The sequence below is a fragment of the Amblyomma mixtum genome, chromosome 6 (genome assembly GCF_055824585.1).
Source record: "Amblyomma mixtum isolate Tamu chromosome 6, ASM5582458v1, whole genome shotgun sequence".
NCBI classification, from domain to species: Eukaryota; Metazoa; Arthropoda; class Arachnida; order Ixodida; family Ixodidae; genus Amblyomma; species Amblyomma mixtum.
This window is the reverse complement of record NC_143017.1, coordinates 149,619,893-149,636,532: the sequence shown is the minus strand read 5'-3', so window position 1 is coordinate 149,636,532 and position 16,640 is coordinate 149,619,893. Positions and strand designations below refer to the sequence as shown.

The 16,640-nt window shown below is 43.9% G+C and overlaps 3 protein-coding genes across 3 annotated transcripts in view; 2 read left to right on the top strand and 1 right to left on the bottom strand.

The window, feature by feature from the left end:
• Positions 1-51: 51 nt before the first annotated feature.
• LOC149340738 (ribosome biogenesis protein WDR12 homolog) lies at positions 52-1,515 on the top strand. The gene has a single exon (XM_089549577.1). The coding sequence runs from the start codon at positions 164-166 to the stop codon at positions 1,430-1,432; it is 1,269 nt and encodes a 422-aa protein (XP_089405703.1). The 5' UTR covers positions 52-163; the 3' UTR covers positions 1,433-1,515.
• Positions 1,516-4,875: 3,360 nt separating this feature from the next.
• On the bottom strand, positions 4,876-5,811 carry LOC149340737 (ribosomal RNA-processing protein 7 homolog A). The gene has a single exon (XM_089549582.1). It carries the CDS (start codon positions 5,798-5,800, stop codon positions 4,997-4,999), a length of 804 nt encoding a protein of 267 aa, XP_089405708.1. The 5' UTR covers positions 5,801-5,811; the 3' UTR covers positions 4,876-4,996.
• A 182-nt stretch (positions 5,812-5,993) lies between these two features.
• The window catches only part of LOC149340736 (DNA repair protein XRCC1-like), an 84,292-nt gene continuing 73,645 nt past the window's right edge, over positions 5,994-16,640 (top strand). Inside the window, exons 1-7 of the mRNA XM_089549576.1 lie at positions 5,994-6,129; positions 6,262-6,459; positions 8,979-9,137; positions 10,384-10,443; positions 10,972-11,098; positions 11,473-11,564; positions 13,835-14,018. Coding sequence (XP_089405702.1) covers positions 6,079-6,129; positions 6,262-6,459; positions 8,979-9,137; positions 10,384-10,443; positions 10,972-11,098; positions 11,473-11,564; positions 13,835-14,018 — 871 coding nt within the window. The 5' untranslated portion in view covers positions 5,994-6,078. The remainder of the gene's footprint in view (positions 6,130-6,261; positions 6,460-8,978; positions 9,138-10,383; positions 10,444-10,971; positions 11,099-11,472; positions 11,565-13,834; positions 14,019-16,640) is intronic.

Sequence of the window (16,640 nt, the reverse complement as noted above, 5' to 3'; positions counted from 1 at the left end):
ACGACAGCTCAGGCTTGTATCACTTCTTTCCAGGGCACCCAGCTTCTATTGGCAGCAGCTGCGACATCGCCATCTAACCAAACGCGTGCGAACGCATGCAGCACAACGCGTACTCTGCAAGAGTTCGGGACGGATTGCTGCGTCTTCGAATCCGCGGTACAAGATGAGTGAAAACGCTCAAATTCAGGCGAAATTCTTCACAAAGGATGAACGGTACTCGGTGCCTGACAGTCCTTTTTCTATAGCCGGCAACGCAACTCCGGAACAGCTATCTTCTTTAATTAACGCGCTTCTGCGGGAATCGGATGGTGGTGTTGAGAACGAAGAGCCAGCTTTCGACTTCTTGATTGAGGGTGAACTGCTCCGACAGACTCTCCAAGAACATCTGGAAGCTAACAAGATCCCCCAGGAAAATGTGGTCCTCATAGAGTACGTCGAGAAGTGTCCTCCTCCGCTGCCCGTGGACACGCTTGTGCACGACGACTGGGTCAGCGCAGTGCACACCTCAGACGCCGGTATTCTTTCTGGTTGCTACGACAACAGCCTGCACATCTGGGATCTCAGTGGATCGCGCAAGCTGCTGATACCCGGACACGTGGGTCCTATCAAGTCGGTAAAATGGATTTCCGTGGGCGAGCCACTGTGCACGTTTGTGAGCACATCGATCGACGAGACGGCGATGCTCTGGCAGTGGAACCGAGAAACGAATGCAGTCGAATCGGTTCAGGTCTGTCGGGGACATGCGAGGAGTGTCGATTGCGTTGATGTCAGTTGGAATGAGAACAATTTCGCGACCGGCTCTTATGACCACATGCTCAAAGTATGGAGCGCAGATCCTAGCACTACGGAGTACGACCAGACGCACGACGAGTCGGAAGGCAGTCGAAAGAAGCAGAAGACGGCAGAGAACAAGGCGAGGACGAGGGTGCCGATACTGACCCTGTCCGGTCACCACGAAGCAATCACAGGTATCCAGTGGACCGACAACAAAGAAGTGGCAACGTGCTCGATGGACCATACCCTGCGACTCTGGGATGTCGACCTGGGCGGCATGAAGACGCAGCTTGTTGGCAGCAAGGCATTCCTGGACATTTCGTATTCGAAGCTGAACAATCAGATTGTCTCGGCCCACGCGGATAGGCATGTGCGCCTCTGGGACGTCAGACTGAAGGAAGGAGCCATGGTGAAATGCACCTATTCGTCACATTTTGGCTGGGTGTCTTCTGTGCACTGGTCCCCAAGCTCGAGCTATCATTTCATTTCAGGATCATATGACGGCTTCATGAAGCACTGGGATATGCGCAGCCCTAAGGCACCACTGTATGACATGACAGGCCATGAAGACAAAGTACTCGCTGTAGATTGGTCCCTTCAGAAGTACATGATTAGTGGTGGTGCAGACTGCCAAATGAAAATATTCGAGCACAAGTAGGCGTTATTTAACACACCCTATCATTCGAGGCACCAAGTCTGATGTCTACATTGTGTGCATAAAAGGGCGTTTCCAAAATGTGATACTGCTTGCTGTCATTGTGTTGTTTGTTTTTATTTGCCTCCACATAATAGATACGATTGAAGTTGCATGCAACGTGTGTGCCATGTCTTTTTGTAGTTGAGTGTCTTACTTCAGTTCCGAATTGTATGTAAGATAATTGAAAAAATAGTTTTGAATGCCAGGGTTCAAGGTACAGCCTTTGAAGATATGTATTTTGCTATAGAAAACTTCCCGTTAATACTGTTTGTGAATGTTGTGCATACTACTTCATTGGTTCAGTGCACTATTAACATGCAGGAAAAATAGTCTTCATGATTTTGGCTAAAACAACCGAAAAATTGAAAAGGGTTCACTATTTCTGTGCAGATGCATGCATGCACAAGCATAGAAGTTTGGAGGTCCATTCTGGTGAGGAAACATTGGCCACACGTGCACTCACATGTGTACATACTCACATAATGTATGTGTGTGAGTGCATGCTTGGCAGCTGATAATAAAAAAAAAGCCAATTAGGAAAACATTAAGCATTTCTCTAAATGACTGTCTTTGCATGTTACTCAAAAGATCTCTGGTCCACCAGCAGAAATGTGATAAGCAAGGCTATATTTTCTTGAGTCAAATTCTTAAAGATTTGTGTGCATGTTTGAACAAGTAGTCCTTGATTTTGTTGGAACAGAGACATGTACAAAAATCTGTGGGTGCTGCAAAGCATACCTACAATGCTCTCAGCATCTGAGATCCTGCACATGATATCAACATGCAGAGTATTCGGTTTTTGAGTGCCACTCGAAGTGCATCACAGTTAAATTTGAATAAATATGCACCTAGCGTGCCTAGGCTATGCAGAAAAGAAAAGGGTGAAAAATTGCTTGCACTCTTTGCTGTTCAGTGCACCTTGCTATAGTCTATCCCGACACAGCTCGAGAATAAAAGTGGCAAATGCCCCTCAAATAAGGAGGTGCTCCAGCCAATGTATGGACTGCTTTTCATGAAGTCACGGTTAATCCCCAAGCGTGACATTGTAGGTGGCTGGCAGGTGCCTTCGTGAATTGGGATTGACCATGATATCACTATAACCTGTCAACGCCATTGGCTTGAGGGCCGCCTTTTAGGGGGTGAAATGAAATTGCCCTCAAGTTTGAAGCAATGGACCTGGGTTCAATTCATAGTCTGTACATTTTTAATAGTGCTTATTTTAGTATAGTTGGCTATGGGCTAACAGACTGAGCATTCAAAACGAAGAGCCATAAACAGGCTGTCACATGCAGAAAGATCCTGCACAGCAGTGCCACATTAACAAAGAGAAAACTAGACTGAAAACGGGTAATAGATTTTTGAGTGCCAAATTAACACTGCAAACTACAAGGCATACCTCAGTGGAGGACTCTAGAATGATCTTGACCACCTAGGGATCTTTAGCCAGTGGAGAGGGCAGAGTTTTTGCATCTTGCCTTCATAGAAGTGCAGTAACTGCAGTCAGTATTAGACCAGCAAACCTGGGCACAGCAACCACGAGCCATAGTAAGTGAGCCACTGCAGTGAATTAAAAAAAAAATACCAAAGATGGTCATGCTTTTTGTGTCACTATGGCCACCATTTTGACTGAACAACTCGGAGGAACTTTGCGCAGCTTACAGCGATGAGCTTTCTGCATGGGTCCAGAGGTACTTCACATACACATTAGAAAGAAAAATGTTTGAGGGGACCATGCTGATCCTGTCATTTTTTTTGCGTACAGATACCCGCAAAATTTTTTTGAGCACCGAAATCACGAAAAACTTATTTCCTTGCTTCCTAGCGGTGCAGCAAGGCATTGAGGGGTGCACTCAGCACATTGCGTGGAGCTGCACAGTAACCCCCTCGATTCAAAGCTGCATGCTTAGTTCGCTCAGCTATTGAGCCGTCTTGTAATTTTCGTGTTCCGAAAACTTTTGTGGGCACCTGTATGTCAAACAAACTGAAGGTACAAGGGGGTACCCAAAAGAAACCGAACTAATTTTTTGGTGGGCAGTGCTTTCGTAGTACCGTGTTTTGCAGCTAGGAGCGCAGAGAGTGAACATTCCAGAGCCAGTCAGCCGAGTGGCGCCGCTGCAGGTCAGACGTACTAGCGTCGTCTGCGTTTACAGTGATAACTGTTTTCTGCGAGTGTCGTTTTTGCAATGGCTGATTTTCGTGAACAGCGTGCGGTGGTGAAATTGTGCTTTCTGCTCGGAAAAAATGGAACAGAAACTTTTGAAACGTTAAAAACAGCGTACAAGGATGATGCTATGGGGAAAACTCAAGTGTCTGAGTGGTTTTCCCGTTTCAAAAATGGTGAAATGTCAATTGATGATCAACCTCATTCTGGTCGTCCTTGCACGGCCCGAACACAAGAAAATGTTGAAAAAATTCGTGCAGTCATCAATGAAGATCGACGATGGACGATTGAAGAAATTGTGGAGCTGTCGGGAGTGACTTGGAGTTCAGTGCAGCGAATTTTGACAGAAGATTTGGGAATGAAAAAGGTGGCTGCCAAATTCGTGCCACGACTGCTGACTCCTGAACAAAAACAAGGTCGTGCCGTGTGGAAGCATGTTGTGCTTTGAAAGAAGAGTCCCGAAATGATCCAAACTTTTTTCAAAAATTATCACAAGCGACGAAACTTGGTGCTTTGCTTACGATCCTGAATCAAAGCAACAATCAAGCCAGTGGAAAACTCCCAGTTCGCCTCGCTCCCAGAAAGCTCGTCAGGTGAAATCAAACCTCAAAACAATGCTGGTTTGTTTTTTCGACGTGAGAGGAGTCGTCCATTCAGAGTTTGTTCTGCAGGGCCAGACAGTTAACCAGGCGTTCTACTTGGAAGTTTTAAAAAGATTGCGCAACAGTGTGCGGCGGAAGCGGCCCGATTTGTGGCAGTCGGGTGACTGGTTTCTCCACCATGACAATGCCCCTGTTCACACAGCCTTGTCTGTACGACAATATTTGACTAAAAATGGTATGACCCCTGTTCCTCACCCCCTATACTCACCGGACCTTGCCCTGTGCGATTTTTTTTTTGTTCCCCAGAATGACAAAACACATGAAAGGAAAGCGTTTTGCTGATGATGCACAGGTAAAGAAAAAAACGACGGAGGCGCTGTCAAGCATCGCAAAAGATGAATTTAAACAATGTTTTGAAAAGTGGAATGAAAGATTAGACAAGTGGAGAGTACTTTGAAGGAGATTGAAGCCCTGTACTTAAAATGTGAATAAATTGGTTTTAAAAAAAATAACTTCGGTTTCTTTTGGGTACCCCCTCGTACATACGATGTTCAGTTACAAGCGATAGCACACAATGTCTCTCAGAGAAATTGCTCTGCTAATATGGCTACACTGCAACAACAAAAAACAATGGCACTCGGTCAGTAGCAATGAACTTTATTTTACAACAGTGTGAAACAGAATGGTTGAAATTGGCACCGCCAACCATGGCAACTTTTGGACACCACTGTCAGATGCATACAGTACGACTCCTTATAATGGCTACACAGGTCTGAAACGCCTGGACGCTTTCATCAGCGAAATTCTCCGCTTGTCCTCTTCGAACTTCTTGCGCAGCTCGGCAATCCGCTCCATCTTGGATTCTCGAATCTGGAACGTGTAGAAATTAACCAGTTCCTTCTGAGCGCGCTTCTTTTTTTCAGCGTTGGCGATCTTCTGGTTCACGGCGTCACTCCGAGGAATGACCGGCCGCTTGCCGTACTTGGTGACCGTGATCCAGCCTTCTTCGTCGGGAACGCCATCCATGGCCTTAGCCCGCTCTTTTTCTTCCTCAAGTCTTGCGTCGTAGTCTTCCATGTACGCGTCGACTTCTTTCTGCACTTCCTCGGCGTTCACAAAACGCGACTGGTATTCGTTGCACCACTTAGCCATGCCCACAACGTCATCACTGCCTTCAGGAAACAGCACACGTGGTTCGGAGACGGACAAAGCGAGGGCTTTACGCACAGACGCCTCCTTCTGAAACACTATGTAGGCGACTTTAAAGCCGGTCGCTGGAAGCGCACTAGGAAAGAAGGAAGATGTGTTTTCCGGAGGCTTGCCGGACGATGGAGTCTTCTGTAACCACACTTTAGCTACCTTGCCGCAGTCGTCGAAGACACGCTTCAAGCAGTCTTCATTGCAGTACGGCGGCAAGTTCACGACGAACAGGGTTCTCTCTGACGGTTTGTGCTCACTCTTTTCGCGGACCTTGTGCGCTTTGAAGAGCAAAACATGGGTTGAACGACTCTCGTTAGAGAATTTCACCGGCAGCGCGTGGAACGCGTCCTCCCTGGACGCAGACATGTTTAGCACTACGAAACTTGCTGACTTACGTGAAAAGAAATAAAACTTCAAAACTTTTATTGTGAAATTATACTCAAAACTTTTTCACGCAGAAATGTATTTATACAAGTTCTTTTAAAAGGTCAATTTTTATTAAACACAAGGTTTCTTACTACAATTAGTATCGCTCAGAATCACCGGCCGAATTGACGTGCTTGTTGGTAAACAACGCTGCGCTATAGCTGCGCGAAGCTCAAAGGAGGTACACGTGCAACGAAAGGGCGAAATTCGGCTCTGTCATGCCAGTTTTGAAGATTCAGCACGTAGTCTCGTTTAGCAGTGAGGACAAGGTATTTTGTCCTTTGCTGTGACCTCGAACTAAGTCCTTATGGCGCAGCAACAGCTGCTCACTCAAGAACATCAAATCATACATGCGTGACGCTCAGTTACATTCTCTGCTTTATTTCTCGTGATTTCGACAGGTACACAAAGCAGAAAACCTCCTGAAACCTGAAACGTACAGAAAATGGAAGTGCGCTTCGCCAGGAGAGAAGCAGGCCTCCATAATCTTGCAGCTGGAGAAAGCGTCAGTCATCTCCGCTATTGACATCGGAAACGAAAGCTCTGCCTTCATAGAAGTGCTTGTCGCAAGGTCTTCAGACCCAACCCTGGAATATAACGTATGTGTGTTCTATTTTCAAGTGCAACTTGAAATGAGCTTTGTGCATTGTATATGCTAATAAAAATAATTTTATTAGCGGGGTACCTGATGTTTTGGCACACATCTCGAGCATCGTAGTGCTGAAGTTTAATTCTAGAGTGAAATATGGCGCGGTGGCATAGGAACGACTAAAGTTAATGTATATGCTGCCGACTTGCATGTTCAGTAATTTCAGGGACGACTGCAAGGCAGTGGACCTTAGCTGAGTTGGCATTTTAACGGATAGTCGTGTGGCATACTAAGTTTCATTTGGCTATTTGCTCATAACAACACATTCATTCATCACTGGTTCATTTGTTTTGAACACCGTTATTTTATTGCCTGTAAAACGTAAATGATTGGAGTACCTGAATGTCTTGTACTACATCGAAACTCCATGCCTCGGTGCACTTCTTGTCAAAGCATTCTTGTCGCAGAATAATGTTTCTTTGCATCGGTTCAAGGAAATAACAAGGAAAGTTTATTTCTGGAAGCAAAACTTCAATGTGAACATGGCTTTTTGTGTATGGCTTGGCATGTGAAATTATTCTCAAAGCAAATGGGTTGGATACTCTATAATGTTCTCGTTCTGCTCAGCTTTATCCCTGGGCATACTTTATGGGCAGCTCTTGGAGGCGGTGGTCGGAAGGGATGGGGCAGTGCTATTTATGCAATGCATTTATCAAACTTTTCTGAAAGAAAAGATGGGGGCCAATCTGGTTTTCCTTGGAAAATGATCGCTGGTAGGAGGTGGTCACATCTTCTACCTTTATAAATTTGCCGTTGCTGTGGCCATCTAATTAAAGCGTGCGTAGCACAACACTGCAGAGAGATCTCTTGTAAACTTGATATCGTAGTTTGTTTGCAGAAAGTGAAAGCAAGTATGCACTGTTAAAAAAATAAAAAAAGGTTACAACAATATTCCATTGTTGCGCAACACAACATAAGACCAACAAGTGAATAAGTTGGGGCTAGTCGATAAAGTGGTAACCGCATGAGACAATGTTCCCCGTGATGCGACACATGATGGTGATGGCCATCGCCTACCACTGCTGCTGGTACACTCGCATGAAGTGACGAGCCTTGGCGATAGAGTGGTACATTTTCAGTGTAGCATTGGCTGCTGCCGCTCCAGAATTCAGTCAGCTTGTGTTATCAGGGAAGTATAACTACTCTAGTACCCTGTTTTTAAGATTAAAGAAGCATATAGATTGTTAAAAATGATAATTAAAATTTCTGTTGCATTTCTAAGGAGCAAGCGCGTTGGTACTAAACTATATTTTGTGGTGCTGAGACTAGTAAAAAGCGATTGAGACTTATGCCGCAACGTCCTTTTTGTTTACACTACACTAACCAGGCTTTCGCTGAACTGTTCTGGTGCATGTCTCCTGGTAGTGTTTCCTTTGACAAAGTAAGCATTGGTAGCATGGGCGTTGTTGGCAGCTTCTCCGTTGAAACTGCACTAGAAAAGGAAACTTCACTCACAGAATAGCTAGATTGAAAGTTATGTACCAGCAAAGCCTCTTGATATTGGCTAGTCTCGTGAACCACTTCCAGGCGATGCGTGAAATTTTCTTCAAACCCAGGAACTGAGCGACTCTATGAGTGACAGTTGTTTTGGTGGCTACCAGTCCATTGCACGATGGCATCATGTTGTCGTGAATTATCGTCTCATGCGGTTTGCACTTAATCGGTTATAATGAGAAAAACAGGGCAAAGCTTGGGATGTAGAATAGAAACGGCAAACTTTGTCACTGGCTTTCATCCAAGTTTTGAGGTGAAGATTTTGTCCCGTGTTGTGGTTGATTGGTTAGTACCACTACTTTCTTTTTCTTAACGTGTTTTAACGCGATAGCATTAAGGCTTCCGTTCTACAGAAAATCCGATGGCGGCGGCGTCATGAGAGAAAAACCCCCGGAGAAGCAACCTAGGTGGGCCACCTAGGTCATGTGACCTTGTGGCGTGATCACAACCTGCCTACGGGATTGTGAGCAAACTGACCACCATGGCAGGTGGCAGTTAAATTAATGATTAGTCACAAGAGATTGCTTAGGAAGAGCAACCTTGGTTGCACAAGCCTCACCAGTGGCAGCACCTGCCATCGCAGGGCAGTGGTGAAGTGAACTGGAATTCACTTTAGCAGCAATGCATCGCTTAACTGCTGCACCACGGCACCAGAAGTGGTGGGAGGACTCCCAGGAATCTGTGAATGTAAAGCCGAGAATGACCAATTCCGCATATATGGGCATTAACCCATTGATGCTATCACGTTATACCCTTCAGTTTTTCATAGTATTTCTTGACTTTTCACATCCGCAACCCAATATATTTGGCTCCTCTTAAAATAAGGGCTCAGTTGTAAGTCAGCTATTGTGTTTGCCATTTCCCTTCTATATCCTGTAATTTTATTTGGTTCTCTGTCTAGAACATAAGGTCTTTGTGTATTATAGGTATTGAAAATGTTTGAATATACTAATCTTTCATTTTTTTTTAACCTAGGTTTTGCTTGGTGCTTCGTCGTTCATGTCGCCAATGGATGCTCGTCAAGGGACAAATCTGAACCGGGTCCGGATGTTTGGGCCTGAAAAGCTTTCACAGTCCATCATTAAGGAGAAGTGGGATCGTGTAAAGGTTGTGTGCACACAACCTTTTAATAAGGTGAGCTGGTAAATTGTGGTTTTGAACTTTCTTGTTCCAAGCTTTATAATGCTGAATGGCGTAGAAGTGAAACAGTGTCTTGGCATGGAGGAACCGTACATTTATAGTTCACAGTGGAAGTAATGGTCTGACTGTTTTTTTTTTTGTAAGGCAAATTGTGCTTAGCACATTAATCAAAAAAATAATTCTCATAAGCTTTTTTGTGTAGAAAATAACAGCAAAATGATATTTTAGGAACAAATGGAAAGGGCTGCAATTAATACTAGAGCCTTACATGTCTCTTAGCTTTAAACTCTTAGACGTGAGCTTTGCTAAATGAGCAGTAGATACAGCTAAGAAGAGCAGTTGACTGATGGTGTAGGCAGGAAAAGACAAAAAAAGGAAGTGCAAGACTGGGGCTTAGGGGGTGAATAAAGCTTTTGAGACCTACTTATTCTCGAAAGAATGAAAAGCAGCTTTGGGGAACCCTGCTCTGTTTACATTTGACTTGTTCGTGGTGCCGGTACAGTTGAGTGCTGGAACACGGACACTGTCAAAAAGCGTGGCTCTGGCATGGGTTACAGTCTGCCTTGGCAACGCAACCATTGCATGCAAGCTTTCAGTGTGTGCATGGAGAGCAGTGCACTGAATTTTTTCAGGCTATTTTCTTGCTAAGAGAATGAATTGTAATCTTTAATCCTTTCATGTTTTGAGTTTTAGCTGTAAAATTATTTTCATTTGCATGTGCTGGTATTTTGAATTCTTTTGCATTGGTCTTGGCTACTCACAGCAGATACTTTGGATCACTATTATTGGTACGAAAAATGGTCTTTCAGGGCCTGTTAAAAAGGAAAAAAAAAAAATTCAGGAGGAGTTTCATGAAATGCTATTGGACATGTTGCCAGGCTATGGCAGATTGCTGCTGAGCCCAAGGATGCAGGATAAAATCCCGCAATTGAATTGAAATGTGGCTGCTGCAGGCACATTTCAATAGAGCTGAAGTGCAAAGACGCCCATGTGCAGCTTTAGGACGTTAAATGCCGTTTTAAATGATATGAAAGTTGCTCATATTTAAGTTTTCACTTTTGTGACGAGTCTGCATGCTTATGGGACAGTTGTTGCCTTAGCAGTCAGGCTACTGCACATACTTCCCATTAATATTTGTAAAAGCTTCACGAATTGACTTGCTTTCCAGCTAAACATGTGCTGCTCACTTCCTCGCTACAAATACCATGCTTTTAATCCTGTTTTATGTGGCTTTTTCCAGAGTATCCAGTATGGCTTAGCATTCATTAAGCTGCACTCACCAGAAGACAGCAGCTCTAAGGTAATTTTTCCACCCTGGTTATTCCTTTTAAGTATTATGCCCTCTTTTCAATGAAACTGACCCACCAGTGGCCTCCCATTTAGCCTGTAGGTATACGTGTATAATACCAGTTGGCTGTTGTCCCTCATAGCCCGAGTCGCTTTGCGACGTTAAACCCCCATAAAAACCAGTTGGTTGTTTGCATGACATGCCTCTATGGGTTTTTTGCTTTTGGTGCTTAACAGCAGATGAATCTGACATCATAATCTCTTGCACCTGTAAAAGATAGAATCGCAAATATGGAGATGTTTTGTCTCTTGCAACTTTCCTATGGGACCTGATAGCTGTCTAAGTCTGGTCATTTCTAATTTCTTTGTAAATTGAATTTTGAAAGTTATCCTTCATGGTTAATGTTGGTGTTGTGGTGTGGTTCATCATGCTAATCGTGTTTAGGCCTGTTATGCAAAAGCTGGTTGTGATTTGGTTGTTGTTTTGTTAGTAAAGTTTTGAGATTAACGTGTTGCAACTGAAAGTTTAATTGATTTCTAGGCTGGACCTTCACCAAAGGCCGCCTTGGGTGGCTTTCAGTTAAAGGACGAAGAAGACGAGGCTGACCTTGCTGTCGGCGCTTGGTTCGCTAAAAGAAAAGAAAAAACACCTCTCGATCCTTCTACCAGTAAGTTGTTGGCCTCAAGCCTCTGAAAGCATGGTCTGTTGTCTTTCTATAGTGTGTATTTGTTTAGAGAATGGGTTGATTGGTGAGGGGCTTTCATACCTAAATTTAGTATTCATACTTTTAATATTTATCTGCTACAGTTATTGGGAAAGAACAGCTCAAGCAATTGATGGTTTTATAGAATTCGTTGAAAATTGTAACGACATTAGAATATAATATTTTTCAAATTTAAGTGCAAGGCGACAAAGTCGTCATGCTACAACTTGCTGTGATAAGTTGTGTAACAGTTCCACAACTTATCACTCATAATTATCACTCATAATAAACACTAGTTGATTATAATGATTATGGTTGATTGTTCAATTCTTGTCCAGGCCCTGCTGCTATCAAGGCTGCGTCGTATGCAACTGTAACACTTCAACGCTTGGAAGAAAAAACACTGAAACCTTCTAAACCTCAGAGCAGAGTAAGTTATCATTTTAACTAGCGATAGTGCATAATTAAAATTTATTTGTAATAAATTTGTTCGGAAAACAGCTTTTTTTTTTTCTCTCCCGTTGAAAGCCAAAGGCGCAAATTGTTTTTTGGTCGGTCAAAAGTTAGGTTTTTACTCAATCATGTACTGAGCTCAGTCTTTGGCATCCTCATTCCTGTCATTGTGATGCTCAGGCTTTCATGTATTGCCCATTGGCTTACTGACTTTTTACTTGCTCCACCAGTGATTTCCTACACTATCACACACACCTTTGGGTGGATTGCTCATGAAGGTCCAGTGCGTTTTGTTGCTGTGACATCTAGATTTCATGTGGTTCTGACAAGAGAGGGAGTGGGTTTGGGCCTTACATGTGACTGGTGTTCTTTCGCAGTTCGTGCATTGGGATGGATTGGGAAAGTGGGTATGTTAGTTGCAGTGTTTGCAGTAGCAGATTTACACAAAAACCTGTCTATAATATGAGGTTTTATTCAAAATTTTAGCATGTTAAATTGCTGCCTTGTATTATACTCGGATCCAAACAATTTTCAGCCCAAATCCATAGCTCCAGATTCATTATTATTCATTGCTGTCACCATTAGGCTTCCAGCAAGAAGAAACACTATCTAGTGGTGGCGTTGGGGGGCTGTTTCGATTTTGACACCATTTCACCATGCTGACCTTGTGACAGCCATACTGTTGGAAGCACTTTGTTAGGATTACAAGAACAATACTCGGCTGCTTCAAAAGGCTGAAAGCATGGCACTGCATCAAGCATTGCTGCATGGACAGGATGAGATAGGGAGAGCCTGTAGTTATGCTGCCGGATGGATGAAATTTACGTCTTCAGCCACGCTGTGTGGTTGAGTCGCGGACACTTAGGCCGGTACTCCCAAGCAGCTCATTGATTGTACGTTCTTTCAAGAAAGCCAAGATATTGAATACGCTTGACCGTACTGAAGATAAGTTTTTGTACTGTGGGAAGACAGTATACCTGGTGATGACAATCACTTAAGCATGAAATGCCGTGCAAATAAATGGTTTGGTTAGCTTTCCTGACGCACATTATACGTGGATGACAACTTTTTTGCTGTTTCTGCTAACCGTGAATTCCACCTGGCATTAATATATACAGGTTCGTATTAGAGACGGGTTCTTATGTTAGTGGAGGCTTTGAACTGAGTAGGGCATTTTTTAATAAAGAACCACACTACACACTAGCTCTATTCCCCTGGCACCCCTATTATATTTTTTTTTCTGCAAATAAAGATTGAAAAAACACCATGCATTTGGAACCACCTCCTCTAAGAGAGACAGAAGAAAGGGAAAGCAGGGGAGTTAACTGGGCAGTGCTTGCTTGGCTGCCCTACTCATGCGGAGGAGGATAAAGGGAGTGAAAGAGAATGGTGGAGAATGAAAGTTCATTTCAGCTGGTAGTATGAAACACATCCATGTTGTCCTTTGGTCTGTAACAACGAAGGATGCCCGGTCAGTCAGTCTACAGTATGGCACTCAAGCCTTTAGCCTTCCTAAAGTTCCCCGTAAATCTTCCCCTGGGTGTTGGCCAAGGACAGTGCGGTAACATGCGGCCCTGGGTGGCAAATCATGGGAATGACCAGAAGACACGTGTACTGGGGACAAGTTATCACAGGTGTGACATTGTTTTGTGCTTTAAAATGCTTTTCATTGCTTGGACTCCTCCACGGGAGGAAAAATGATAAGAAATACTACTGCTGGTTTATGAATGCTTTATATATGCAGTGAAGCCTTTGGCTTTTTTGAAGTCAGTTGAACCTCATGATTGTTTGTGTTTCTTATTGTCCCTCTAAGAGAGTACATGTGAGTGCATGTGGACACAACCTGTTATGTCACATAGGCCTATATGAAGCACTATTGAATTAAGTTCAACTGTGCGCCAGCCAGGATGGTCCCAACTGTAGGCAAATTTTGTACGTTCTTTTTCTTGGCCTGTGACATCACTCACAGTTGGTAAATATGTTAACTGGTTACCCTCAGTTTCTAAACCTGCAAATGAATGCACGATTTTGGTGTACCGGTGTGATAAGATCAGTGGCTAAGTATTTGATAAATGGGAAAGGGCGCATATATGCCCGGTACCGATAATTTAGTTGTTTCATGAAATGCTTTCTGTGGCCAGGGGTGATGTGAGTGTCTGAGTGAAGAAATGAGACTTATCCTGCTTTATTTAGCATCAGGTGATATTCATGCATTTTTCTCCTCTGTACAAAATGCACTTCTCGTAGGAAAAGGATACAACAGAGGAAGCTAAATACAGTTCTGCGGCTTCACCTGCACCGAAGCCTCAGAAGCCTCCCACTGTGCCAGCAGCCCAGAGGCCTACAGCATCCGAGACCAAAAAGAAACCTGCTGTTGCCGAGAAAGCAGCGCCAAAGGAAGCGCAGAGGCCACAGACACCAAAAGCTCAGAGTAAGCCTGCAGCATTTATTGCTTTGCACTATCCAGGAAAGCTGATCCTGAGTTGAGTACTTAAAAGTGTCATATACAGTCTAGCCCGGTTATAACGAAGTCGGTGGGAATCGGAAATCACTTCGCTATATCCGCTATTTCGTAATATGCGGACTACGGAAAAAAAATGCAAACATCGGCATACCGATTTATTGCCGCTGAAAGAAGTCGTCCAGCGTCCCCTGAACACGTTTCGCGAGTGCGGACTTCAGGATTGCGGCTTCCATACCATCCAACTGCGAACCAAAGATCTGGTCGAACTCCGGATTCCCGAGGTACATCCGTAGCGTGTCAACAGCTGCGACGGCCGCTGCGGAGGTGACCGGCTTAGGGGCACAACTAGCATCGTCGCATTCGCTGTCGGAGGTGCTCTCCGCCAAGGTCTCTTCCATGACACTCCCGGCAACTTCTTCAGTCGTCAAGTCCTCGGTGGCAACAAGATCTTCGTTGGCGAAAACGAAGTCCATGTGGCTTAGACCCACAGGCACAAGGAGAAATAGAGAACCGCGATTGGCCAAGACGGCCGCTCTCTGCGATGTCATCAAAAAAAAAAAAATCGTCTCTGTTCTTTTTTACATTTTTCCCCTGCGCGGTGTGCTCTACCGCTCTACGCCGTGACGCCGTTCAAGAACGGCGCAACACGAGACCGGCGTGCCATGCGATGCAGTGAAGCAACCTTTCGCTCCGCAGGAGAGCAGACGACGCCACGAAAGGACGTCGTCAGCCGAATTTTGCTCTTATTTTCGCGGAAAAAATCGCCTCAAGGATGCAAAAATGTGTTGATTGGCAGATTATTTTTTGGTTGGTATTAAATCTCTTCGTTATATCCGCTGACGCGCTCTTATTTACTTCGTTAAAACCAGACCCAATATGTATTGAAAATGCAAAAATGGGAATAGGAAATTGAAATCCCTTCGTTATAACCGCTATTTCGCTATAAGTGGCTTTGTTATAAACGGGCTAGACTGTATGAAAAAAAAGAAAAGAAAAAAGGTCTTGGTTGTACAGGCTTGTTGGATGATTTTGGTGTTATTTGCAGTAATTTTTTTGTATCCTCATTTCTTGTTTCAATATAGCAACCATTTCGCTTTGGTTAGCAAGAATTTAAGGTACATAGCCTCATGGGAATTGTACTGATACGAGGACAAGTCCTCTCGTCGAAATGTTCACTAGGCACCCTGAGGTGCCCTCCTCCCTTGTTCACTTCGTGTTGCCAAGAAACCCATCTTCCTGCCCTCTCTCTCTTCCATTACCTTGTTTTGTTCAACCAAGATGGGGGGGTTGAGGATCATCAAATGTGTGTAAGCAGAGCCTTGTTGATACGTTTCCGGTTCATTCAATTTCCTGCTTCATATGCATAAAATCGGGAGGAATTAAAACTGCCTCATAGAAATACGATTAACTTTTTTTCTGGTTTATGCATTGCTAGATGATACGGTTTTTCAGCAGGCATATAAACAATTTCACCGCTTTCTGATCGTACGATATACTTAGTGACCAACATAATGTGAGCTGACATATGAGCTGGTCGAGTGGGGGGCATATAACGTTAGCAGCAGCACAGCAAGAGGCAGCCGCAAGAGTGGCTTCTCCATAGCATATAAGTGTAATGAGGCAAAGCATTAGAAGACAATGGTAGCTATGCGTAAGGTCTGCCCATTTCTGCCCTTGCTGTCACTGAGCTGGATACATTGCAATGTTTTTTTCTCTCTAAGGACATCAAAAATGCGGATAGAGCTCTAGAAGCACCAGAAGTGCTCTTCAGACCTTGTGCCAGTGAACAGCGACCAGCCTGTATGTGCACTTGGACCTGACATGTTATGTCATGTGGGCCTGTATGATGCACTATTGAATGACCTTTTCTCCCGAATGTTTTAAAGAAACATATTAATGAGGTTCTACTGTGTAATTATGCGGAAGATTAGCAGTTTTCCTTTAATAGAATCTGGTTTTCCTTGCACAATTCGTCAGCAAACTTTAATGCATAGGTACTGCCAATCTGGAATAAAACTGTAATATTGCCTGTGAACGAGCACAGTCCTTCGGTTTTTTTGTTAATTTGCAGTAACTATCTCAAGTCATATTTTTCACAAACGGTCATGAGAAGGATATATTTGTTTTCAAATTACATATTGATGTTGAGCTAGGTACTGGAAGAGTTGTATGAGTGTGTTTGTGTTTGAGTGTTTGTTTTCGCTTAGTTAAGGCCAAAACAGAGTGATGTGTTAATTGATGGACTTTCATGTCTCAAAGGCGCGCTCTGCACTGGAGAGTTTCAGTGTAATTTCGACTACGTGGGGTACGTTAATATGCACTGGCATCACACTGCGGGATTGAGTTTTTACATTTGGCTGCTGCCAAAATACAGCCAACAAGGCCCGACATTCGACTGGTGGACTTGTGTTAGGAAGCCGATTGCCATAATCAGAATACTGTGAAGACTGAGAAAGCTAGGATTTCGTAAATTCTTTTTTTTCTTGAGGAACTGTGAGCATTGATTACATGCGGTTGGCCTCAAAACAAGCCGAAGTGAATGACATGTCAGAGAAGTATTGCTTACATACTAGTATGTACACAAATGGA